Source organism: Malaclemys terrapin, chromosome 1, assembly GCF_027887155.1.
Source record: "Malaclemys terrapin pileata isolate rMalTer1 chromosome 1, rMalTer1.hap1, whole genome shotgun sequence".
In the NCBI taxonomy this organism is placed as follows: Eukaryota; Metazoa; Chordata; order Testudines; family Emydidae; genus Malaclemys; species Malaclemys terrapin.
Genome location: NC_071505.1, coordinates 76,341,838 through 76,368,219, shown reverse-complemented (window position 1 = coordinate 76,368,219; position 26,382 = coordinate 76,341,838). Strand labels below are relative to the sequence as shown.

Here is a 26,382-nt window from a genome sequence, read left to right as displayed (position 1 = left end):
ACAACGTGACCTGTGAAAAATGCTTGGATTTTCATCACTTTAATCCTTCTTCATATGGCACAAGTGTCTGTATAGCCGTTGTATCTTTACATATGTTAAAAACAAATCAGTCTGCTTTAAAGCATAAGGCACATTTTACAGTTGTCTAAACAGGTCATTAAAAAAGCTGCTAAATGTGAGCCTGAAAATTCCTCCTTCCTCTCCCCGCCCCCAATATCCACGGCCAAAATTGAAGAAGCTCATTTTGGCAAGGTAATAAAATTAGGAAACCACAAGTCTATAAATGAATAAAAGGCTGATCTTTTTGTTAAAGACTGTGCATAGGACAACTTTCTTTTCAAATCATCCAATTTAAAATATTTGCTATAAAAATCTCATTTCCAATTAATAATAATGCTTTCAAAGTGAGGCTTATTTACTGCAATTAAGGATTATGGATTGGATCCTTCTCACATTTAAGTCATTAGAAGCTTGGCCTTCATCTCAAATAGAAAGAGGAGCATTCCCTAGATCCCTGTAGTTTTGTTTTATTAATACTACTTAGTTCAGTTTTGTTGTAATGAAAAATGCTTCCCCGCTGCATCCCTTGCTTCGAAGTGGTGGCTAGAGAGAAAAGCAAGAAGCACGGGCTGTGTGGAGAGCTGTATCCTGTTCTAATCACAGCCATGCAAGTCCTTCTTTATTTCAATTAATTTACTTTGCCTTTATGAACTTGAGAGACTGGCTGTTGCTTTCAAGGAGCCTGACATTTCACTCATCTGAAGGAGCCTGGAATGTGACAGGGGAAAGGGAGGAGAAGTAAATCAAAGCAGATAGCAATTCTCCAGATGTAAAGTATTTTTCTTCCCCCCCTCCCTATTTTTAAATGTCAAAGTCTGCTAACGTTTTAATTCCTTTGTAATATGCAGCGAGCATATAGAGCCCAATCCTGCTGCCACTGAACTCAATGAGAGTTTTGCCATTGACTTTCTGCTTCCAGTGAAACCATGGGAAATTTCTCATTAAACTCAATGAGAGCACACTCAGGTCTATATGAGTAAAGGATCAGACTCACCATTCCATTACACCAGTTTTACAATGGTATAACTTCATTGAACTCAATACATGGGTGTAGCAGAATAATGGAGCAGGCCCAAAGCAGCAGCGGCGTGCTCACAAAGTCAGACCTACAACATTTATTTATAATAAGGAGAATCATATGCTTAACACCCCACACAATGTGCTTAAAGATGTACATCACAGCCTTGATATGACAAATGTATTTTCCTCACCAGACTTCCTCCTTTATCAGGTATTCATTCATAAGGAATTCCTTTTGTACGTAGCACTGACATATATCAAAATATAGCCGATGTATTTGTTTAATAAGTTTATTCTTTTTGCAGGTTTTATAATCATATTTCATCAACTGGTACAATAAAACATGTTTTAATATAAAAAACAAAAAACGGGGATGGTTGAGATTGGTAAATCTATTCAGGTTTATCCTTTAGTTTTATTGTTAAATAATATAGGATATTTAGGTAAGCAGGCTTCAATGTATATCCTGACCTCTAGCATTTCCAAACACAGCAGCTTATTGTTGTGTCCTTTAAATATGGGAAATAAGAATGTTTTTAGTTTGCTACTTAAAAAAAGAAAGTGTACTATGATATTACATGGCCCAGGAAATGTTCGCAGCGTGCTCCTTGGCTTTCATTCGTAGAACTGCAATACTGGAGGACCTCCTTTCAAATTCTGGCTTGGTTTCAAATGCGTGTCCGTTGGTAGCCCCAGAAAGTAAAGAATCAGTGAAAAAGTTGTTGAGGGGCACGTGGCTGAATTGGTTCTGGTGGTTTGAAAAGCCTGTGTATCCAGAATCTGTCCGGGGTGAGTGGGAATAAGGTGTCATACAGGAGGAAGTGTCACGCGGTAGCATGCAGGAAGTGACCATCGAGCTGCTAGCTGCATTTCCTGCCCACAGATTGTTCTGAATCTGGAACATATAAAATAAGATTACATTTAGATTTTTTTTTCGTGTTTTGTTTTCTTCTTTCTTTGGTTTCCCTCACTAATTCTGCTGTATAATATTAGCAGCTACCCTACTAGTGCTATACAATTTCATTGAAAAATATAGTGAAGATACAGCATGGGCAATGTATTAGATCATATGCAAGGGAGCTAGGACTGTGGAACCCTTTCTCTGCTCTGCCACTGATTCTCTTGGCACACTGAACTTAACTATATGCATCTCCTCATGGAGATAAAGAACCCAATCTAATGCCCATTATAGTCAATGGAAACCTCCAAATGACTTCAGAAGAAAGGAGCTGTAGAAGTGAAAATATTGTCATTATAAAAGCTTTTGATAGTTGAAAATTTTCACTTTGTTTTATTATTATTATTATTTATTTGTATTACTGTAAACAGGACTCCATAATGCTAGTCACTGTACAAACACAGAACACAAAGCTCAAAGAGTTTACAATTTAAGTATAAGACAAATAACAACAGATGGATACAGACAGATGGGGGAGTACAAGGAAACAATGAGCCAGTATTGGTCATCATGGTAAATAGTGGTCTCAGCACACCTGTCACCTAACTGTTGTAATGTTTTGCATACGCATCATGGCAAAGGAGAGTTTTTAAGTAAGCATTTGAAGATAAAAATACCAAACTTTGAACTGAACAGACAATTTTCTCAAGTTACTTATGCTTGACTATAAAATATGAAATTTCAGCGTCTTGGATTGCTTTGTATAGTTAGTTACTTTAAAACAAATGAATCCAGAAGATACAGACATGAGTCATAACACATTCATGGCTCCTTTCTAAAGTGGTTTCAAAGATGGTTTTTAGTTAAAACCGTCTTTTTCATGATGTTTTAAAACAAAATTACACCCATGAACCTTTTTTCCAGCTCTCTGCCTTAACTGGCTATACAGTGTGGCATTTTTGTTGGAAAACTTTGCATGACAGACTAGGAGACAAACTTTGTGGTTACCGGCAATGTCTGCTACAGATCTGGAGTAACCGCATGTGTAGGGTTTGCTGTCTTATGCCTTTTGTGCTTGGCACTCACCTAAAGCCTAATTTTTTAAACATAAAGTACCACTGGTTTCTCCTGTCTTCAGTGTATATATTTATATAATTTATGAATATATATTTTTCATATATTTGTTATTTGTTAGATGGTGGTTTACAAGGATTTTCAAGGCTCAGCACAACTTATGCCTCCATCTCAGATTGTGTATATTTTTACTGCCCTATCTGTGCACTTTGCTCCAACCAAGACTCACATCCAACCCTCCTTTTTTGTCTTCTCCCATTCTCCCATCATGCGACCACCTTTTGCATGAATGGGCGAATTGATCTTACAATCCCCCTTTCTTCAAACAAGTCTCTCTTTATACAATTAGGGCTTTTCTACATGGAGCTTTAGTCCACACCAGAAGGGTGTAAATTTTAGTCCACACTAGCATATCGTGCACTAACAGGATCAACGTGGACCTTGCTGATACACACTAAAAGTTCCTTAGTGCGTGTTAATGTAGTCCTGTTTCAATCTTTACTGAAACAACAATAAATTCATGATAAAGACAACTTTCCCTTCTCATTCACTATGGGGAAAATGCTCTGCCAAGAACTATATCATGCTCTTTTCATTTCCTGTGGTTTCCCCCACACCTTTAAAAATGTGTTTGTACATTTTCATGCTGACTTTAGATTACAAGCAAATTGGGATAGGGCCTATATCTTTTTATGTGCTTGTTAAGTGCTATGCACACTTATGGTGCTATTTTGGAGTGTCACAAATTGCTCCATAGGTCACAAAGTGAGTTATAAACCCAATTTTACCCCCATTTTTTCCTATCAAATTTGCCATCAGTTGGAAAAGGGGTTAATGAATTATGACACCCCACCAAAAAAGTTGCACTCCCAAGTTAAAAAATGTTTCTGATGTTTTTTTTTTCTCTACTCCTTCATAGCAAACATACACACAAACCACCAACCAGAAGGACAGAGATAAATTATGGTTCACTAAACTCGTCTAGTTGAGATCTAGTGTGCAGATATAAATATGAGGTAATTAAACTCATATTTTAAAAGTTAATATTTTAAATTATATTGTTAGCATGGGTCTTCGGGAGCTGACAAGCTAATTTTGGATCCTTGGCAGCTCCAGAAACTGTGCTAGGAGTAGAAAGAGAGAGCCAACGGGAAATGTTCCTTCCTGGGTGTCCTGCAGAACACTTGGCGAATAAGGGGCAAATCACACCCATCCTGATGCTCCTGCTCTCCCTAATCTCTCTCACTCACACACACACACACCCCTCCTAAAGATCTGCTCCTACATATCTCAGGTGGTCTGCTGGGAGGGATGGGGGTAGGAAGCAGGACAACGGATGGAGATAAAAAAGTGCTCGGGGGTGGGAGGGAGATCAGGGATAATTCCTCCTTCCTGTGGGCCTCCTGAGATCGACAGGAGGAAAGAGATCCAGTGACCTTTAGGAGGCTTGTCAGTCCCCATCTACTTCCTGCTTTTGGAGGATCCCAACCTCACAGAAACATCAGGCCCATAGGAGGCCCACCCCACCCCTACATGGGGCTTGTTATTCCCCAAAGGACCAGTTTGAGCCTATTTTAACTTGTCATAAGCTGACAAGCCTACTTTTGCTCCTCAGAGATCAGGGAAGCCAATTTCAGCTTCCGGGGGGCTACGGAACCTGCTATGTCTGAGGCAGACATGTGTGGGTCAGTTCCAAGACTACTAAGTGGCAGCCCATTAGCTATTTCTAAGGTTCATAGAGAGGGTCATGAGTATCCTTCTTAAGGCTCAAGAGACAGGGTCCATGAATGTTCTAAGGCCTGCAAAATGCAGGCCCTGATGAGCATACAAAGTCTTGTTGGGTATGGAGTGGAGGAGGAAGAGACCATCAACAAGCCCCATGAAGCCTAGGGATGGAGGGTAGAACACTGCCTCCAATAACTCTAGGGGAGGGTGAAGGTTGGAGAGGGCCCCAATGAGTCTTAAGGTTTACAGGATTTGTGAAGTCCCTTAGAGCCTTTTAAAACTCATAGAGACTGGAGGCACCAACAAACCTGCTAAGGTTTTTACAGATTTGGAGGCCTAATAACCACCAAGGAGTCTCAGGGGATTTGAGCTTCCTGGATTATCTTCATAGAAATGTAACGCTGGAAGGACAAGAGGTCATCTAGTCCTGCACTGAGTCAGAACCATTTAAACCTCAACCATTCCTGACAGGTGTTTGTCCAACCTGTTCTTAAAAACCTTCAGTGACAGGGATTCCACAGCCTCTCTTTCAAGCCTATGTTATCCATCCATAACAAACAGTTTGGTCTTTCTAGAGCTTGTGCTAACTCTGGCCTTCTTTATGATCATTCACATTCCACAGAAACAAATCTGCCTTATAAACTCCTGGTTAGACAATAACTTACTGACAGCAATGAATCATTCCCCATTCCTTTTGGGGGGCCCAATCCTCCAAGGTGTTCAGGGTGTTCAGCATCTCATATGCTCAGGCTCTATGACAACCAATGACCTAAGTGTCATTAGACACAGCGCTTATGGGCCAGATCCTCTGCTAGTGTAAATTAGCATAGCTCCATTCAAAGCTTTGCCAGTTTATGCTAGCTGGGGATCTGTCCCACTGTGCCTACAAAGGTGACAGAAAACTAATTATATACTAATGCTCTGTGTGCAATTTTATAGTCTACCTGCAAGCAGAACAAGTATGGTGGCAGTTCCAAACATAAGCTATTATACTTTTGAAAGCTCTTAGAAATGGTGCATGATCCCAAAAACTACAATCTTATGAAGCTATTCTTGCAGTACTAGGTTTCCAGTTTGAATGATATTCAAATATAGAAGAAATTTCACAAAAAAGACGATTTTGTGATATTTCCAGCCCATAAGTATCCAATCTGAACCTTGCAACCTTTTGAAATTTCCCCACTATTCCCACAGTTGACATACATTAGACAAAATCCCATTTTATCTGTCTTGCCCAATGTTCTTTAAAAAAATCAGGGCAAATTCTGCAATTCCATGGGCTGCAGAGGTATGATTACTGGAATAATTTTGCCTGAAAACTGCTTTAAATGGGTAAAACAGACAAGTGGAACTTTGTCCAATAGTATGTCTACTACTGTGATGATGGGTGGACTTCAGAAGCTTCAGAGGTTAAGTTTAGATGTTCCTATAAACTTGTGTGGTCTAGAAGTATCACAAGATTAGTACTTGTGAGATTTCTGCTACCTCTGTGTTTGTCATACTATAAATATAGTACCACAAGTTTTTATGATATTTTTATCCTAAATGCGCCCCTTTCAATTTGAGGTTGTACAGGTGTAAGTGAGGGAAGGAATCAGCCCATAATGCTCAAATAGATCTATCAAAAAAGTGTCAAAAAAGTGAACAAACGATTGATTCTTGAAGATTACAAAGTGGTCCCACAGATTCCTTCATCGGCGGAAGGAATCTTAACTAGTAGCCTGAATTTGAAAAGCCTAACAAGATCTTGGAAGATGCTCACAGCTTATCTCATGAGGCAGCTGCACTTTTCAAGTGTATGTATCATGTTTGCTTTATCATCCTATTCCCCGGGTCATTTTTTTGTTCCTTTATTATTGGACATGAAAATTATTCGGCCTTCATTTTAAGTGCTTGAATCATGTTTGATATCACAGCTCCACTATTTAACAAAAAGTTATTCCATAACTGTCTCAAAGTGAAATTGTAAGTGCAAAATATATCCCAGAATTACATATAAACAGAGCAATACTTTACAATAAATAGAAATGATCAGTGCTTCTTCTATAGTGTACATAGCAGATGTCAACAGGAGGGAAAGGGGACATTGTGCACATGAATTTAAAGAAAATATTTTTCCTCTTAAAATCTTGTGTGATCCATGTACTATATAAAAGGCAATTCAGAGAGGCTGTGAATAAGGCTATACATACTGTACATCTCTGGTTTCTGTTAACATCACAGACAGCTTGAGATTTGCTCTTGTGGTTACCATGAAATCACCAGAACCCTTGAATATATTTACCTACCATGTTTTATATATATTTATACACTGCCAGCAAGAAAAAAAAAAAGAGTCAGATTTCAGGGCTGTGACATCAACATCACTAGGAAAGTCATAGTTGTCATCGTAGTTATGATGTCACTTCCTTAGAATAGACCTTCTGCCTGACAGAACTGAGGTATAAAGTTAACTAAAGTAATCAGTATTCTGATTGTCTTTCCATGTAAAAATTCCATACTTCTTTCCATAGTAAAGTCTACTACACTTTCTCTCTCTCGTCTATTCAGACTGTAAGGTCTATGAGGAAGAAGGTCTTTGTCTCTTATTAATGTGTTGTTTTTTTTCAGTGCCTAGCACAATGGACCACTGAGATGTTAATTAATAAACAGTAATAATATAGTAATGAGCCAGATCCTAGCCACCGGGTCTGTTCCTTTTGTGCTGCTGAATGATGCAGGATAGTGGGGGATTCCCCTGATGTACAGGGAATGCCCATATGGCAAAAAGTCAGGGTTGTTTGCTCTATGCCACCTACTCTCCCTGTCCTTCTCCCTAGTGTAGATGATATTCCTGGACTGCCACTGCACCCTGGCAATCCCAGGCTGGCAAAAAGTTCCTATGGCACTGGTTTAGCCAGGTTAATCTTGCTGCTCTAAACTACACCACAGGTCAATTCAGTCCCTGCTTAGGCCCAGGATCAAGGGAGCAGACAGGCAGCTTCCCAGCCCTTGATCCTGTGTCTACCACAGCTTGGCCAGACTAAATTGGCCTAGTATTCAAAAGATGCTTTATTTCTTGTATAGTGTACATCCCAGATGTACTGTAACCCACATAACTCTCAGAGCCAAAGAGAGAAAAGAAAAGCATCATTCACTGCTATGATATGGTCAAAGGCCATATTTCATACCCTTGGAGAACACTATTAAAGGGGGAAATCCTACCTCACACCATTGAGTAACCTTGTAACTAAACTCTGGGTTCACTTTCACCCAAAAAGTTTAAGGGACTAAGGATTCAGCAAATAATGAGAAAGGAAATCTTGAGACACCAAGGACCAAGTATTTCAAAGTACTAATTGGGTAAGTGAGTATGGTGCTTTTATGGGCTTGAAAAGAAAATTGTTATATGTTGTATGATCCTGTCCAGAATGGGTTACGTAGGGAGATGGTGGAATCGCCATCCTTAGAGATTTTTAAGGCTTGGCTTGACAAAGCCTTGGCTGGGATGATTTAGTTTCTGTTGGTCCTGCTTTGAGCAGGGGATTGGACTAGATGACCTCCTGAGGTCTCTTCCAACCCTAATATTCTGATTCTAGATTCTATTATTCTAATTGGCACTGGTCAACAGAATTAGCACTAAATAACAGTCACTGTTAGTCAGCTACTGCGGTTATCTGCCAGTTATATTTAGCCTATAGTTAAAGTCATATAACATGTGGTGTATAATATAGACCACATGAGGGATTTAATTTGAACCAATAACTCTGATTATTTTTAATGGGAGTTATCCATTACAATGGAATTAGAATTATGATTCACGGGCTTAATAAACAGCATGTGCATATTTATATAATTTCTTACATCCTTGAGCTGCTAAATAGAATATGGGACCTTAAGGTTTTCCATTTCTGACTAGGTAGTCATAGGCTAAATAAGTACATATCACCTAACTTAGCCTGTCTGAGTGTGTTTGCCAGTCCAAGGTAGGGGACGAGCCCTTGTACTTCTTCCCCTCTCTATTTTTAAGAGGTTGCAATCTACTCTCCCCACGTTTTCTCTTTTGCATCCCCACAACTTCTTACTTTGTTTGAAGCCCCAGCTCTCCTTTTGGGATTCCCACTTGCAGTGGGTTGGAATGTCCCTGAAAATCAAGTGCAGCCAGTGCCTCAGACATGCCTCCATTTCCAACTCCAGTTGCATTTCAAAGGAGATGCTGTGGCTCCGGAGAAAAGGAACCCCAGAGTCTCAGTGACAAAAGGGCAGTCAGTTTAGGAAAAGCAACAAGAATCCAGCAGAGGTAACAGTGCAGCAACAGCAAAGAACAAACAAGTAGGGAAGTCGGGGTGTGGTAGTGAAAGAGTGAGGGGGGAGGAGGATATCCCTCTCTCTCTTTCTGTAAAGGATGTGATTGAATACAGTTATTTATTTATTGGCCTTCTTGTGTTTATAGAGATAATACATATGGATTATATTTAAGGTATACAGTGTAAAACTACTAGCCTAAGTACTGAACATGAATAATGTGGGATCGAGAGTATGATTATAACTCTTCATAGGGAATAAGAAGATGCAACCTTGTCTCAGCCTTGGTCCATTTACAACCTAGTACTTGAGCACAAAGACTATTGAAGTTTAGCACGGACAGTGGCACTAGTCTCTCCAAAGGACATGGAGCAATGTCTCCCTCTTCTCACCACCCTCCAAAACTGGCTCCATGTAGTGGGGTGGGAAGCACATGCTGTATTCTGGACATGGGGGTAGCAGGGCTGTGCACCCTCAGAGCCCTGAAGTTATTCTTCCTGCCTCTAGCAATGCTTCCAAGGACTGACTGCATCCTCTTCTCCCTATCACAGAGCTGTGCCTTAAAGGCAAAATCTGGATCATCATTTCTAGTGTCAGAGTGTTACTGACGTCACTTTTTCAACACAAGGGCAGCATTTCTAGCCTCTCAAGCTCTAGCCTATTTATTACACTCTTTTAAAATGATCTGAGCCCTAATGTGCTGCATAAATTAATCCTCTAATGAGGCCAAAAGCTGCTACTAGAGCAGGTCATAAAACAACATATGCGCTGGTTTTTCCATCAAATATCAAATTTTCAACACAAACCTTTGTCAAAAACTCAAAATTTGGAAAAGTTCAACTCGTCCTACAGCTGGCTTAAAAAACCCTGATGATTTGCAGGGTGTTGGGGGAGGTAATGATAACATCTACTTTTTGGAAAATTTCAACAAACTCTACTTTTTACTATTTTACCTTAATTTTTCCATGGCTATTTTGTCGTACAACATGCTTGACCACAAGCCTGAAGTACAGTTGAACTGCAAGGAGTTGTGTCCCAAATGCTACTTGAAGTGCCCACACCTGTATGCTGGTTGCTCCCATTACAGTCAAGGGGAGATCTGAGTGTGCAGACACAAGAGAAGAATTGAATGGCATTGGGGCTTCCAGTTATTTTTTCAACCTGCAGAGCAATCATTTTGCACCACAATTTGTGTCAACAGTCAACATACTGCAAAATAGATTAGACTGAATTAGACAGAACAAATAATTATGGTCGGTCTATAAAAATACCAAAAGTACATTGTCTATAACTATGTTAAAGATTAAGAAGAGTAACTTACTAGCATGGTTGGGCTGAATAATAGATAATTCAGAGCCAATCTTCCATCCCAAATAAGTTGAAAAGATTCTTTACTCACTTAGGAAGAAATCCTTTATATAGTTCACACAAGGCTCCGAATACATCAAAAAACATCATATTGTTACTGTGGGGTGGGGGTCAGATAGGCAGTGGAAAAGCAGAGCAGGGGGGTCTCCACACCCTCTGTTTTGCTCTATCTTTGTTGGAATTCAGGTGGGCTATGTGTGTTTGGAATACAACCCACACATGAGTTCAGAGCAGAGATCTGCAGGCTGCAAATCATATAATGCAGAACAAAGAACCATATTGGCTGCTGATCCTCATGCCACACGGCAGTCAGTGCAACAGACTGCCCCAGTGTCCCTATATTCATGTTGGAGGAAGGAGAAAGATTCCATCCTCCCCAGTCCCCATGTACTTTTCACAGGCAAAATCAAAGGTTGGTAAATGCACATCAATGTAAGTAAGGGTTTCACAACTTTATCACCCAATCTAATTATCTGTGTTCCTCCACTCCCAGACAATCTTCTTATCTGCATGCATGGCAGAGCATGCCTTGATCTTTAGAGATGTCAGTGTCAGAATAATAGTGCTTGAGAGGGTTCATTTAGGGAAAATAAAATGACTGATCGGTTTACTTTGTATCATTATTTATTTTTCTAGTTGTGGTACCACTAGGAGTGCTGTGATAATGACACTCACTCTACTTAATGGCACTGTGATTGCAGCCTCTATTAAATTACATTAATGTAATTTAGATCTTGTCTACACTTAATGCTACAGTAGCACAGCTGCATTTCTCCAGCTGCGCCACTGTAGCGCTTCAGGGTAGACACTACCTACGTCGATGGGAGGGGGTCTCCCATTGGAGTAGGTAATCCATCTCTCCAAGAGGCATTTTTCTGTCAACTTAGCACAGGTTACACACCAACTTAGGTTGGCTTAGCTACGCCATTTTACGTGGATTTTACGTGGATTTTTTCAAACCCCTGAGCGACGCAGTTATGCCAACCTAATTTTCTAGTGTAGACCAGGCCTTATTAACAGTATCCAGGGCAGGCAAGCAGATCACAAATTTAAATCCTGACCAATCTCTAATATAACAGCAGCGTATATCTCTGTTGCATATTACATCTGTCTAACCACTTATATAATTCCATCACCATAGTGCCAGAATGTCTTCCAACCATTTAAAAATAGAAATAACCATAGTAATTTCTCTCTTTCCTCCTTATCTGTGGAAGAAATAGCTTGAGTAATTTATACGGAATGTTGTATGTGTTGTGAAGGTGTGAAGCACTTATGACGGGAAAGAAACCAAATGAAAAGGTTTGAATGTAATGATTCTAGGGGCTATTACGTCTTCTGGTAGAAGATTTCATAGGCCAAGTCTACACTACAGCCCCCCACAGTAGCACAGCTATGCTGCCATAGCCCGTAGTGTGGAGGCTTCCTACATCAATGGAAGGGTTTTTTGCATTGTTGTAGGTAATCCACCTCTTTGAGAGGCAGTAGCTAGTTCAACAGAAGGATTCTTCTGGCAACCTAGCTACATGAGGGATTATGTTGACCTAACTACAATACTCAGTGCAAAATTTTTCACAGCCCTGAGCAATGTAGTTAAGTCGACCTAAGTTTTAGATGTAGACTAGGCCATAGCCTCAGGCCTTGTCTACATGAGTACATTGCACCAGTTTAACTAAAGGAGCAATTTTAAATTGATTTAGGCCTTGTCTATACATACAGCATGGCAGCGGCACAGAGGCTTCATATCCCCAAATGATATAAGTTTGCCAACATAGGCTGTAGAGTTAGGGTGACCAGACGTCCCGATATTTAGGCGTTTGTCCCAATATTTCACATTCCTGGTTTTTGTGTTGCTTTTTTTTTACTCCGCCAGCGGGACTCTCCCCTCCCGCCATGTGTCCTGATATTTTCTTCATCCCATCTGGTCACCCTATGTAGAGTAGACATAGCCTTAGTTAAACCAGTGCAAAAACTGTGGGGACTCTCATATTTCAGTTTAAACCAGTCTTATTTCAATCAGTTTAAGCTGATTAGGAGTCTGCTTAAGAGAAACTGAAAAATACCACTTTTAAACCTAAACAGGAGAGCCCATCTGAGTTTAAAAATCAGTTTAAAAAAACAACTGAAATTAAGCCTGTACAGCTTTCTCTTGTAGGCAGGCCTTATTCCATATACATATTTATGTGGGTGTGCTTTGAAGTGGATGTATATATGTATGTATGCAAAGAATACATATAGCAGTAAGGTAGCAATACTTACGTAATGTTCTGCTATCAGGATTTCTAATATAAACCTCTATTTTTAGGAGTTTATAACTCAACCCAGTGATAAAAATTTCCTCCAGGCTGAAACTTGGCAGACATGACCTAAGCCTGGGAAAGAATTTTTCACAAGATTCATGAAAAAAACAATAATCAGGTCACCCATTTCAGACCAGTAAAGAAGTATACAACAGACATTTTCATTGGCTTCAGGTTTTTCTTTTGGCATTCTCCTATAACTCAAAAAAGCTTCATTTAAATACTAACAATAACTGCCAAGCAATTATCACATCATGTGGATGAAACATTATCTATATTTAACAATATTTTAAATAACCAAACTATGGTTAGTTTTAAAATATACACTTTTAGCACACACATTTCAAGATGTTTACTGAGCGTCCCAGAGTGGTGTATGCATAGTTCTAGGGTCTGGTATTACTGGAAGTCTGCTGGTCAGGAAAGATTGCAAATGAGATTGTGCTGAAAGAAACTGTGCTTTAGGGGAGCTGGCATGGTGTAGTGGATAGTGCAAGGGACTGAGGTTCTGAAGATATGGATGCTAATCCCAGCCTTGCCACTCACCTCCTGTGTGATCTTGGGCAGGAGCGCCACCAGCTTTTCTGCCACCCTAGGCGGCGGAAGGTCCCGCCCCGAAATGCCGCCCCCCACAGAGGCAGCGGAAGGTCCCGCTGCTGAAATACCGCCGCAGTTGCCACCCCCCAAATTGTAGCACCCTAGGCGACCGTCTAGGTCACCTAATTGGTTGCGCTGGCCCTGATCTTGGGCAAATCGCTTCACATCTCTGTGCTTCAGTTCCCCCTCCTCACTCATTGTCCCTCTTGTCGACTTAGATTGTAAACTTTTAAGGGCAAGGACGATCTCTTCTGTGTATATACAGTGCCTTACACAATGGGGCCCTGATGTCAGTTGGGGCCCCTATGTGCTACTATACTATGAAATAATACTAATGCTCTGGAAGCCCCACTTCCTAAGATAAATGCATGCAGGTCTGTTTAAACTGATGAGCTGACAGAGATTCAGCAGTCCTGGTAGCACAAGAACATATTGTCATTGAGGGAAGAGGGCAGGTGTGGCTCAGGGTGTCCAGAAAAGCTTTTTTTTTTTTTAATATTGTGAAGTGGAAATTAGAAGGAAGACATGAAGAGGAGTGAGTACAAAAATAGAGGTGTCCCAAGTCTAAAAGAAAGGGGGCAAAGAGAGGAATGGGACAGGGGACAGACAGCAAGGAGGATGGGAACAGTATGAGAAGGAAAGAGAAGAGAAATAAATGGAAGGAGTTGATAACAGGTGAGAAGGGTTTGATGATCATCTCTTCCTCCTCCTCTCCTTCCCCCAAGTCTGACCCTTAAATTTCTTAATCATAAACTGTGTGCCTGTGAGTAATCTTACTGACTTCAATGGGACTGCTCATGTGAGTATACATTAATGCACATGCTTAAATGGTTGCAGAGTCAGGGCCAAACTGCCTAGTGATCATGTAATGAAAGGTCTGTTAACAAAGTAGAGTGACATCTACAATTCTGAATTTCCTGACTTCATTGTTAATGCTTTTTGGTGTTCTTTTTTTTAATGAATAGATAGTATAGATTATGTAGGGGTGTTTATATATATATATGAAGTGAAATCCTGGCCCTATTAAATTCAGTGGCCCAACACCCATTATTATCCCAGTGTGACTAGGATTTCACCCACGGGTGCGTGTGCATGTGCCTATGTATATAGATTACACACATACACCCTATGTATCATATACATGCAGGAAAAAAAGGAAAAATGCACAAACCAAAGTTATTGCCCACTGTTTAAGAACAAATCAGCCTCCATAACTTATGGAAAATCAGCCATAATAGAAATGCAACGTCTTATAAAAAGCCTTTTCTCATCTAAAAAAGAAAAGCTGTAAATGTATTGTGAAAGCTAATTATTCTGTATAAACAGTTGAGGTGTTGGTCATAATGGCAGCTCTGTTGGATACAAAGTTTTTTGGCATTTATAAATAGCATAAAAAACAAAGTATGGTCAGGGGAAATGAAAATATACAGTAACTGGTTGTGGGGGGGAGTAAAGGAAAACAGATGCCTTGGCTGAGACTGATGGTTTCATGGCGCTCTTGTTCAAGAATGGCTAAGGCTCACCAAACAAAGCCCAAAAGATATTGTCTTATTATGCTACATACAGTGTTATATTTATTTGACTAGTTAACAAAGGTAAAGAAATTGAAAAGTGAAAGTGTGCAGGAATTACAGTGCAAATGTAGTGCTCTTGCTGCCTATTTTGTTTCTAGGTCTTTGCATGTATGAAGTCATACAGAAATGATATTTTAAATGAAGAATGTTAGAAGAAAATCAAATTAGTAGAGTCAGAAATAAAATCAACATGGACTCGAATGTCTCAGTGAAGGGGAATGATGATTGAATATTTTCATTATGCTACAATTGTACTATTTTTGAGCACTTTTACATGCAAGCATTGGCGTGAGGGGGGAACAAAGGTGTTGTTCTATGTTATTTACTGTACCTGTGGGTAGCTGTCAGTCCGTGGTAGAACAGATATATCGTAGGTGGCAGCAAAATGGCTTTTAGCTTGCTGGATCTGGCCATAGCGTTCTCTTTTTCTCCATTTGGCTCTTCGATTTTGGAACCAAACCTACACCATGAAAGCAAATAACAATCACAAGAAGCTATTGAAAAGCCTTTCCTGAAACCAAAAGACTTCGGAAGGCAACTTCCAAAATTGCCATGTTTTTCTGAAAGGAAACTTCTCTCATTGAAAAGAGGAAGCTCACTGCCCCCTCTCACTCCAGACCCTTTCGATATAAGGTCTATTGAAGTGAATTCTGGCTCTTTGAGATGTGTTTACAGGAAATCTATTTTTCCCCTACTGACTGAAGGAAAGAGACAGAGAATGATCAGCACATAAGGTAACACGATGTTATATATCCCAATTATTTTGGGCAGCCCACTCAGGTAGCAGCAAGTCACACCTAAGAAGTACCTTCACTTATTATTAATTTCATACAGCCAATAGATTGTTATGATTGTCTAAACTCTTTATGTTAAGAGGTGGTATATAAACTTTATCTGGAGCAATAAAAAATGGTGGGGGAAGCTGGCTAACAGCATCTGTGAGCTTTGCTACATAATGGAGAGGATCTTGAAGGAAGGGACACAACCAGTCAAGGCTGGGAAACAATAAACAGTTATGGGGCAAAGGCTGTTCTTTATAATCGGATCCAGTGGATAGTCCTGGCAGCATGCATGAAATAGCTCAATGAAAAGAAATATTACTTTTACTGGGAGATGGTCCCGTTTGGAACACTGGAGGTCTGGGAAGGAAAGGAATTTCATTTCTAGGTTCACTTAGGGTCTCATCAAATGCCCACTGAAGTCAATGGAAAGATTAACTTGGCCCTTGGATTAGACCCTTAGTTATTAAGGCATTAATGTATCCAGCTCTCTGAGTATTTATATTGTACTCAGCACAGTATTGTCTGAGAGACTAATATGAGTCCACCATGTTGTAACTTGTGACTAAAGATGGGGGTCCACCTTGTGATGTATAATTAAAGCTTCACTCTATTTTGGAAGTTTAGTTTGAAGTGCCTAGAAGAGTTTATATGCCTCCTTCGTAGCCTGCTACAAGTTGAACCAAAACTACTATACTGAGGGCTCTATTGTGCAATCCAGACTCATGATGGTGAACACTTGCTCATGAGAGTCATCTCACAGAATCAAAGAGACTGCTAATTTGAAAGTGTTCATCAACAGAAGTAAGAGTTGCCCAGTTAAGCCCTTATTGTTCTGCTATGGGTAAATTCATTTTGATACTAGTTAATAAAGTTACCATGTTAGTAAAACTAATATTACTAATTGTATTGAGGATCCCCAGTCACAGACAATGACCTCATTGTGCTAGGCACTGTACAAACATAGAACAAAAAGATGGTACCCACCCGTATACTAAGGGATGCTTCATTATACTGGATACCACAATATTTAAAATGAAGTTATATGGTATTAGACTCTAGAATAGGGCATGTAGCTCTCTTTAGGCTGAGCAGAAAGTCTCATGATGAGGAAATAATTTAAAGACTCATCTGTCATTAAAACGTAACAGCAAAATGAGTTACTTGAAAAAGTTTCTAGTTGGTTTTAGTGCTTTTAACTCTTTGGGATTTTTGCCCTGGTCCTCTGGGACTCTAACAACATTCCCTTGATATTGTCTGAGCAGCAGAGGCATATTATTGGTCAGTTTAATTTCTAACTACTTATTGCAAATTTAATATGGCAGTCTTGAAAAATGTACCCAGAAATCAAAACAAGGCACAGAATACCTGTTGAGCATATTTTCTATGAACCTTGTTGGTAAATTTGTATTATCTATCATGCCTGGGGCTCAGCAAAATATATATATAGTATTTTTTGCCTGCTGTCTCCACAGGAGGCACCAGGAACATGCTAAGGGAATTTAGTAATGAGGCTCTTTCATTGAAAAAAGACCTTGACAATCTCCTTAAAATGGGTGCCAATTACTGCACTGACATGCAGCAGGAAAGAGAACAACTTAGATAAATTAGGTTCAGGTTGGCTCACTCTGCATGTACGCAGGACACAAATTAAACTGGATCTTGATGAAATGGCGGTGAAGAGAAATGTGGGTAGCGTATCCAGCTGATCATTCCACTAAAGTAAATAAAACAATTTGTTTGAATTTATAGTAACTAAACTAGAAAAAAAAAGCACACTTTTTTTTTCTTTGACAATCCCCCAGAATGTTTCTGTTTACATCACTTTACTAGAAACTGACTCTTGGCAAAGATAAAGTAACCATTTGCCTACACAAAGTAATGCAAAACTGCTGCTTGTTATCCTTACATTGCCAGATGCTTGCCCCTAATGATGCAAGGCCTTTTAAACTGCTTAATCCCATGATGGAATAATGTTGCTACTCAGGATCAACATGATCACCATTTCCTTTCATATTCCTTTCTTATTTAGCTTCTCAGAAATGCAGATATTGGTCATTTTCTAAGTGAGGGAAAATTATTTGTAAACAAAATAGAAAACAAATATTGTCAGCCTATTATTCAGATATACTGTGCTTTGTGCAATTCTTTGTGCAATTCTTCAGTTGTCCTACTTTTACTTCAAGAAGCTTATGTAACTGTGAAAAAAATATGATCAATTTCCCAACCTGAAACTATTAATTTGGACCCCATTATTCCATGCTAATTCTCACTAAGTAGAACTTTACTCTGTGAGGAGGCCCAGTGGCCCCAAAATTACATAATGGAAATAATATAAAGCCACAGTGGTCTTAATGACTTATATGTGTTTGTCTGAAATCTAAGCAGAGATTTGTTGCAAAAAGTAATGACCAGAAGTCACTCCCCAAAAGCTCTCTAAATTTAAAAAGAAGACTGATTCTCCAGGGTTTATTAAAGAGTTAAAAGTCCCTGAGCTAAATTCTCTTCACTTCAGTGACATTGCATGGGTGCAAATGGAGGGAATATCTGGACCCCGTTTTCAGATGGCAACAATGCCTATGTCACTCAGTTAAACACAGACAGGCAAAGGCCATTTATTTTATAAAAGTTAAGTAATTTAAATAGTTTATGAAAGTGATCTTTGTTTAATTTTCAGTCGTGTGCATGTGAACTGGCTTTTATTTCTTTATAAATTACAAGTTGTGAAGTTGTTAACACGTAAAGTGGTTAAACTGAAAAAAGTTACTCCTGTTTTGGGTGATTCAACAGGACTGATATTCCCTAAACTGTAAAAAACAGGGAATATCAATGAAACCAGTAAGATCTCTAAAAACAGAATGAACTTTTAAAATGCAACTACTGTATATATTTGACAGCTAAACCCATCCTTTGAAAGTAAAATTCAAAGGATCTCAGATTTTTTGTCAGCCTTTCTGCATATTTAACACCTTTTCTCATTATTGTATATGTACACATACAAATATTATACAGATGTATTAAATCAGTTATGTGTGTAACTAAGATATATACATATAATGCTAGCTAATTAATTATTTAACAATAAATGTACCCAAGAAATTAAAATAATCTTGAAAATTGATCATACAATAAGTGAAAGAAACTAGGTCACAATCCTGCAAGGTATTGAACAGCCTCAACTTCCAATGATATTAATGGATCCAGTCCTTACTGTCTATATATATTGTTTCAGTGTTTACTCTTTGAAACAAAATATAAGGAATTTGATTACTTTAAATCTGTAATTTGTGTTCAATAATAGAATTGGAGTCCACAGCAGTCCAATTTGGTATGATGATACTGCCAAACTATTATACATTTTGTATTACACTGTTGGGAACTTTTACATATTAACACCATATTCATGTGCTGCCTGAAATTTTGACAGAGAAGCAAGGTTATCAGAGACCGAAACTCTATATTTCTTTCTATTTTTCCTCCTATATGCAAGTTTCTCAGACAGTGAAACTTAAATATTAACAAGTTATTTTTCCTATGAAATGAACTGGCTCCTCTTTATAGAAAACATGACAAACTATATTCTGTTTCATGCAACATTATGAACTTTTGTACAACCCCTAATGTGCTGTTGATCAGGTTCCAGAATGTTTAAATTGTCCTGTGTAATGTCTAAATTAGGTACCTACCTGGACTCTGGCCTCAGTGAGCTCTGTTCTCAGAGCTAGCTGTTCTCTTACATATACATCAGGATAATGTGTTTTCTGGAACACTTTCTCCAGTTCCTCCAGCTGTAAACTGGTGAAGGTCGTTCTGTGTCTCCTCTTCTTACTGCTGGAGACATTGCTGTCACACTTATCTCCCAGTTCATCCAGTTCTCCCTTCTCCTGCATCCCTTTCACTGGAGACATCCTAAGACTGTTGCAATTGTCCATGGGCCTATTCAGCTCTGTGTGAAGAGGCTGTCCTTCTACTTTAGTAATCCCATAGTTCACTGTACACAGGAGGGGAAAATAAGCAGTTAAATGGGCTTTTAGATTGAGGATTTTTAGAAAACTTTCATAGGGAAGTTGATTATATGCAATGATGTTGGAATGTGATACAATTGGCAAGGAATCCTGTAATTTTTTTAAAAAATTTGATACTATTATTGATACCTATAGAATTTTTGCAAAGGTATGTTATCTAAAAATATTCTTTGAAGTCTTTTGGTGTGAAGATAAAGAAGTCTGCATAAGTAAATTACCTATTTCTTATATATTGCAAATAAAATACATAATAGGCAGTATATGAAATCTGATTAAAATAGAGTTGCATAGCCACAGAATTCTAGTGTGAACTAGACTTTGATTTAAAATAAATGGCACAAAAGCTGATGAAAAATGTGATCTTAAACTAAGATGGCAGTTAAACTAACCCCAACATATTTCTATGAAAAAATCAAAATAATTATATAGAACAAATTAAATATTTGTAAATTGACTAAACAAGAACCACCCAATTGAGTAAAACTAAAATTTGACATTGTGCACAAACCCAACAGATTTTTAAATACTCTTGGATTTGTGAAGTGGAATTGTTTCCAATTAAGGTTGTTATGATTACAAAATATAGGGGGGGTTCTGCAAAATGTTAATAAGTTAAAGGAAATTATTTCATATGTTTTGTATTAGTATTACAGGAACTATTTATCTTTAGGTAAACACTAAATGACAGCAATAAATATTAAAATATTTTCCTTTAGTTTCTAAATAAGAAATAAAAAACATTTGATATTTTTGCTAAACATGTCACATTGCATGGATAACTAATGCAACGTGTTACAAGATTTGAAAGATCCTTTTTTTGCTCTCACAGACAGGAGAGAAAATTGAAACATCTACTGCAGTAAAACTTTATAAAGGATGGCATCAGGCATATGATTTGGAGCTTGTTTTGTGGTTCTCTGCTTAACCAAACATAATTTTTTTGATACCCGACTCCAATACACAGATTAATAATGCAATAAAACACCAAACATAAATTAAGCAAGCTAATTAAAAGCAATCACACTCAGTAAATCATTATGCTGTAGCTTTCCTAAACCACACTTGTTCTTGATACTTTTAAGAGCAAAAGATTGCCATTGGTCCCTTTTAAGATTTCTCACATAAAAAGAATTGTCTCCAAAATCTTTCAATACATATACGAAATACAGCAAACTTGATATATTATTAATCCTAGTATTGTACTTAGCTGATTTGTAGCCATAAATAGGAACTTTCTACTAGACCGAGTTTTTTTTTCTTTTAGTATTATTTTTATAAATGCTGAACTACATAGAGAGAAAATATTGAATTAAAATGTCAAAATTGTAAATTGTTCATTAAAAAAACAAAAATAAAGTGTACCATATTTTATTTTTCCTAGATTCCAGAAATATAAACTATATTTATTTATTTAGTCAGAATGATCAAAAATAAGTGTTATAATTTATGATCTGTAATATAAACATTACAATTATAAGTGAGTTGCCGTTGTGTACTAAAGTAGTATTAGACCAAATAATTATTTGAAAGAAATGTAAAAAAAATTTTATTCAATTTCAGCTTTTGAAATAAAGTACAAATAATATATATTTTAAATGACCAGTCTGAAATAAAACATTGAAAATTTTCACAATAAAAATATTATATAGAATATAATAATGAACTATAACCCAAATATATTGTATGTAACTTTTGGGAAGTGAAAACATTATTTCCACAGACTGAATAAAATATTAGAAAACTACATACACTTTAATCATTTTGGTACTTAACATTTGCAGTAAGGTGTTTGGCAGATTTGAAATCTCGTTAAAATAAAGGGGTTTGTTATAAATATCTCACATTTATTGGTTTGTTGTTTTAAAAGAACCCCCGTTTGCAGGTTATGTGCTGTATACAAGGAGACACAAAAATCCTCTTGGAATTGCAAAAGTGCTTTAACTGTCTTGAAATGAAATGATGGGGTTTGTATTCGGTCGGTTACAAGATAGAAAAGATAGATGGCTTGTTTTGATAACATTTTGACTTTGGAGGGCTTTTGTTTTAGAGCTGAAGACTTTACCAAACAGTTACCACTAAGAAATGTCCCTGTAGTAGCTTGAAATCTGTAGTGGGTCTTTTTCTGGCTATTAAAAGTCAGTTTAACAGACTGTATAGCAAGCCAGATCTGAGTCACTTGAGCATTTGTTGCTAGGTTAAGAATGCTTCTAGACACTGCACCAGATGTTATTGCAAGTTTAGCTATTTCGTTCTCTTTAGTACATTAGAAGATAGTCTAAGCTAAAAGGTAGAATGACCAAACACGCTATAAGCTAAAAGATGGACTGATTATAGAAACAAACGGAGTGTGTCTATAATATAACAGCACACAGCTATATATGATCATTACTTTCTAGCTTGAACTATATATACAAGAGAATAAATCTGACTCTGTGCACTGTACACATTACATATCAAACAATGGTTAACATACAGGTATTTTCTATTATAAAATCTCCAAATTTAGCTGTATCCTGTAACAAAAAGAACTGTTTAAAAATGTTCAACATTTCTGTTTGGCTCGACTGGTTTTTGGCTAGAAATCCTTCAGGGAATTCTATGGAACTATCTGAAGGAAGGGGAAAGTCAGTACTGTTTACTGCAATTCGGATTGTGATTCTAGTTCTAGCTGAATGTTTTGAGTTTAGGCTGTGTCTTCCGGAAACATTTAAACTATGGTGCGGTAAAACCCAAAGCGAGAGCTTCGCCTGTGTGCTGCCGGAAAGAGAGGCTGAAGCCACACGAAAGGAGCTCATTAATATATTTGCTTAAAAGATCACTTTAAAAGCGTGCGACCGATCCTCCACCGGAACGTGCTCCGGATCCACCGCACTTTAGTTGCTAAGTGCACCCGTTAAAGCTTCCTCTGTTGTCCTCGGATAAAAGGAATGAACCTGGGAGGGGAGACGCGCCGATTCCCCTGCTCTGCGAACTAAGAATAGTGCTAAATAATTCTACGGGGAGACTCACCATTATTGTCCTGGCAGGGAGATGTCCTCTCGAGCCTCACATGATGCTCAGCCCTTTGCAGAGGGTTGAAGGCCTGCACGCATTTGCTGGCTGAAGTTTTGCTGTAAAAGGACTCATTGTCCAAAGTTTCCATAACGTGCTCCAAAGTGCCTCCTGTTCCCATGTAAAAGTCACTGTTCTTAGTCGGCTGGCTCTTCAGGGCAAACTTCTCTCTCAGAAAATCCATAATCATCTAAAGCTGCTTGGGAGCCGCTTCCCTAGACAGAGGCTGGACTGTGAGCTGGGGTAGGGGGAGGGAAGGGAGGGGAAGAGACCTCCAGAGCTCAGGGAGCTGCTTTGCCTCTGAGCCTTTGATTTGTCTTGTCTTGAAAGGGGGAACCCGAAGTTGCTCTTATATCTTGAAGCTCAGCAGGGCTCCTTGCGCAACCTCCCATTTCTAATGAATATGAAAATAGGCAACCAGTGTAACTCCACCCCAGATCCCTCTAGACCTAATCCCAACACTGGAGGGAGATCCAGGCCCACTTTAGACAGACAGATCCATTTCAGACAGACAGACACACAGACGCGCTGGAGGGTGGGGGCAAACAGATGGAAAGAGACATTTCCCCCACCTCGATGGATTCACATTTCTCCAGGGATTCTGGAAAGTGCGCTAATTCCCCCTCCCGCATCTCCTCCCCGGAAAGTTTAGAGCAATACGTTTTCAGAGGCAAATTCCATTCTAACGGGCTTTTATTTAATCTATTGGGACGACACAGAGATAGGACTATATATGATCTGGAGCTGTGAAATTAACAGCTGGGGTTTCTTCCGCTTCTTATGCACACGGATGGGGAGTTTGATCCCAAAGTAAGAAAACGAAACGCTTTGGGGCTTGTTTGGGTTGTGTGAATGGGAGAATCGAAGGAATGAAAGAAATTTACATCAGAAATTAGCCCAAGAGAAAACTAGCTCCTCCATCCCTTATATGTTACTTACCGTGCAGACTCGAAATCTGGTTTTGTGTATGCGTATAAAGAGACTAAATGTTTCCCTTATCTTAAGCATTCTAGATCTTAAAACATTTAACGACTTTAAGGGGGGAATCACATTTTGAAAACGTCTAGTCGCCCCTTTATTGCTTCTTGGGGAAATGATCGCCGAGTCACTGCAACAAAAATAGTATTAAGAGAAACAATAACACCTATATTAAAAAGAGGTATCCTATAGACAAAGCACATAAATCGTGACGCTTTTAACTTTCTTGTTTTTTTCCCGTTGCATAACGTGGAGGATTCAGAACAGAAAAAGAGACAGATTTATATTTTGAAGACAAAACTATTTAGAAAAGACCCTAATCAGTAGAAAGCGAAACATTGCCTTTTTCTGCTCTTTCGGTCGAATTATGATCTAATTATTTAATCATCAGAGAAATTTAGCTCCCACCTTGCAACACTCCTCCTCTCAAAGAAATCGATATTTCAGTGATAAGGTTCTCTTCTGTCCCTCCAGATTGGGTTTTCTTCAAAATCATGTTCAATTTTTCACATTTATATGTCATAACATCAGTTTTAAGCCCAATTTTCCATTGAGATCGATGCGGACCTTTTAAAACTAATGACACTATGTGGGCTATATTTACTAATAGTACATCTTATAGAGTCGATCACTAAAAAACTGCGGAAACAGAACAAGTAAAAACGTCCCTAATTTTCACATTAGTATTAAAAGCACCCACACCAGAGGTGTAATTTATTAACACCCGAGGTGAGGACTAGTCAGCTTTCCTTGTCTTTCTTTTTAAGGCTATTTGAAAATGTAGCTCAGTCAAACTAAAACATGGACCCTCTTTCATCTCGAAAACTATTGTACAAATTAAGCTTTTGTGAGCTGTTGAAGTATAGGTATGTGAATGGATTGATTTGGCTGCTGGTAGACCTGTTAGTAGTAAACTAGATAGACAAGCTAGGGCCTAAAGTGAACAACCTCAAGCTACTTTAGTGACCTGAATATTCGGCAGGAATTACTTTCTTCCTTCCGAATAATCCTTTCCCCCCTTCTTGTCCTGTTATTAATTGTCCCACTTCGCTGGTGTGTGTGTGTGTGTGTGTGTAGAACAGTTAAAAGAAAAGGGGGAAAACCCTCATTTTTAAGCATTTCCTCTCTGCTGTTCTATCATCTAAATAAATTGAAGTTTTAAAAAAACCATTAAAATAAACATCCCTGCTTGCTTTTAAGCCAGAAGGGTACCAGAATTGTAGGCAAGGCCGATTTATGTCGATATATATATTTGGCCATTTCTAGGGTATCTAGAAACGAACATTCGTGTGTGTTCGTTTAACACATATTCTGTCTAAAAGACCCGTCTAATTTGTCAATATAAATGCCACTTCCTAAGCACTGTACTATTTAGTGTTTCCTTGTGCCTTAGGTTATTAGCTTGGCTGTCTAGCTTACTCTGCATTGGCATTCTCACTATCTAACAGCCATTGTAGCGCCCCTGAATTACACATTGTCTATGCTCATTTTCGCCCATGTGCTCTCTGGTTTACAGGGCTCTAGTGGAGATCTCCTAAAGCTCTGATGGCAACTGACTCTCATTAGATGAACCCTAAACGAAGCTATACAGTTTAACAATGTGGTGTATTGGACTCAGACTCCCCACCCCCGTCGAGGTCTAGTTAACCTACAAGCAAAGAGGACAGAGCGGAGTTGGACCATCAGTAGAAACACCCACTCTAAAGAAGGGGTTTTTATGTCCTGCTAAAGGTGGGGAGAACGCCGCGGCGGGTGCAGGATGGGACAGGCAGGCACACTCCTGGGCGTGTGTGTGCCTGGGTAGGTCCAGCGCTAGGTTTGCTCCTCTAGCTGGATCACTGGTTTTAACAGGACATTTGGTGGAGCGCCTTTGAGGCCCAGATCTGCTGTGGCTGCGGACTCGGCCCGAGCTACGTCTTGCAAGCCTCGTTCAGCCAAGCCGCAGGGCCAGAGGCGGAGGCTAGCACGCACACAGGAATCCCTCTGATCGCCTCTCTGCTCCTGCTTATGCTACGTTCAATCGCCTGAGCGAATTGTGTGAGGAACGTTACATTTCCCCCCTACGCCATCCACCTCAACGCCTGTCGCTGACCCGAGAAAATAGGCCAATAATCCCAGGCCATCCGTATCTCTGTGTACTAGAGCCTTGTCAGCTTGTTTACAAATATGCCTTAAAAGCCCTGAACGCCTTGGGGGAAAAGAATGCTCGGTGTCTTTTAAATGAAAGCCACATGCAAGGTTGTTGCAGCCCGCAGTGCACTTTTATCCCAATAAATGTCCCTCTTAAAAGGCAGCTAGTAAACTGCAGGGAAGCCGGGGACAAGGAACAGCGCATCTGCCTGTAAAACCGGTTCCCAGCAGACCTCAAGCCTGGACTCTCCCCCAAGACGCTAGGAAACACATTGTGTTGCACGGGATGCCTGCTAGAGAGGGACACGAAGCTCGCTCTGTGCTTAAACTCAGGGCCCGCTTGGTGGCAAACTCCCGTAATAAACGCGTCACCGGCACTTGGCTGGCAAGGAAATAGCTCTCTGGGTGCCAGGGGGTCTCCAAAGCTGGAAAGGCTGTTCATGGCAATGTCACAGCTCTGAGCGTTCCTAACAAGCGCCGAGTGACTCCTGCACACCAGGAGGGGAGCTGCAGCCCGCA

At 39.2% G+C, this 26,382-nt stretch overlaps 1 protein-coding gene across 1 annotated transcript; it reads right to left on the bottom strand.

Annotated features, from left to right (window-relative positions):
* Positions 1-1,365: 1,365 nt before the first annotated feature.
* Positions 1,366-23,054, bottom strand: ALX1 (ALX homeobox 1). Its single transcript, XM_054027538.1, has 4 exons — positions 22,714-23,054; positions 19,366-19,670; positions 15,232-15,360; positions 1,366-1,975 (listed from the first exon to the last, which is right to left on the bottom strand). Exons 1-4 carry the CDS (start codon positions 22,943-22,945, stop codon positions 1,655-1,657), a joined length of 987 nt encoding a protein of 328 aa, XP_053883513.1. The 5' UTR covers positions 22,946-23,054; the 3' UTR covers positions 1,366-1,654.
* Between the last annotated feature and the right edge of the window lie 3,328 nt (positions 23,055-26,382).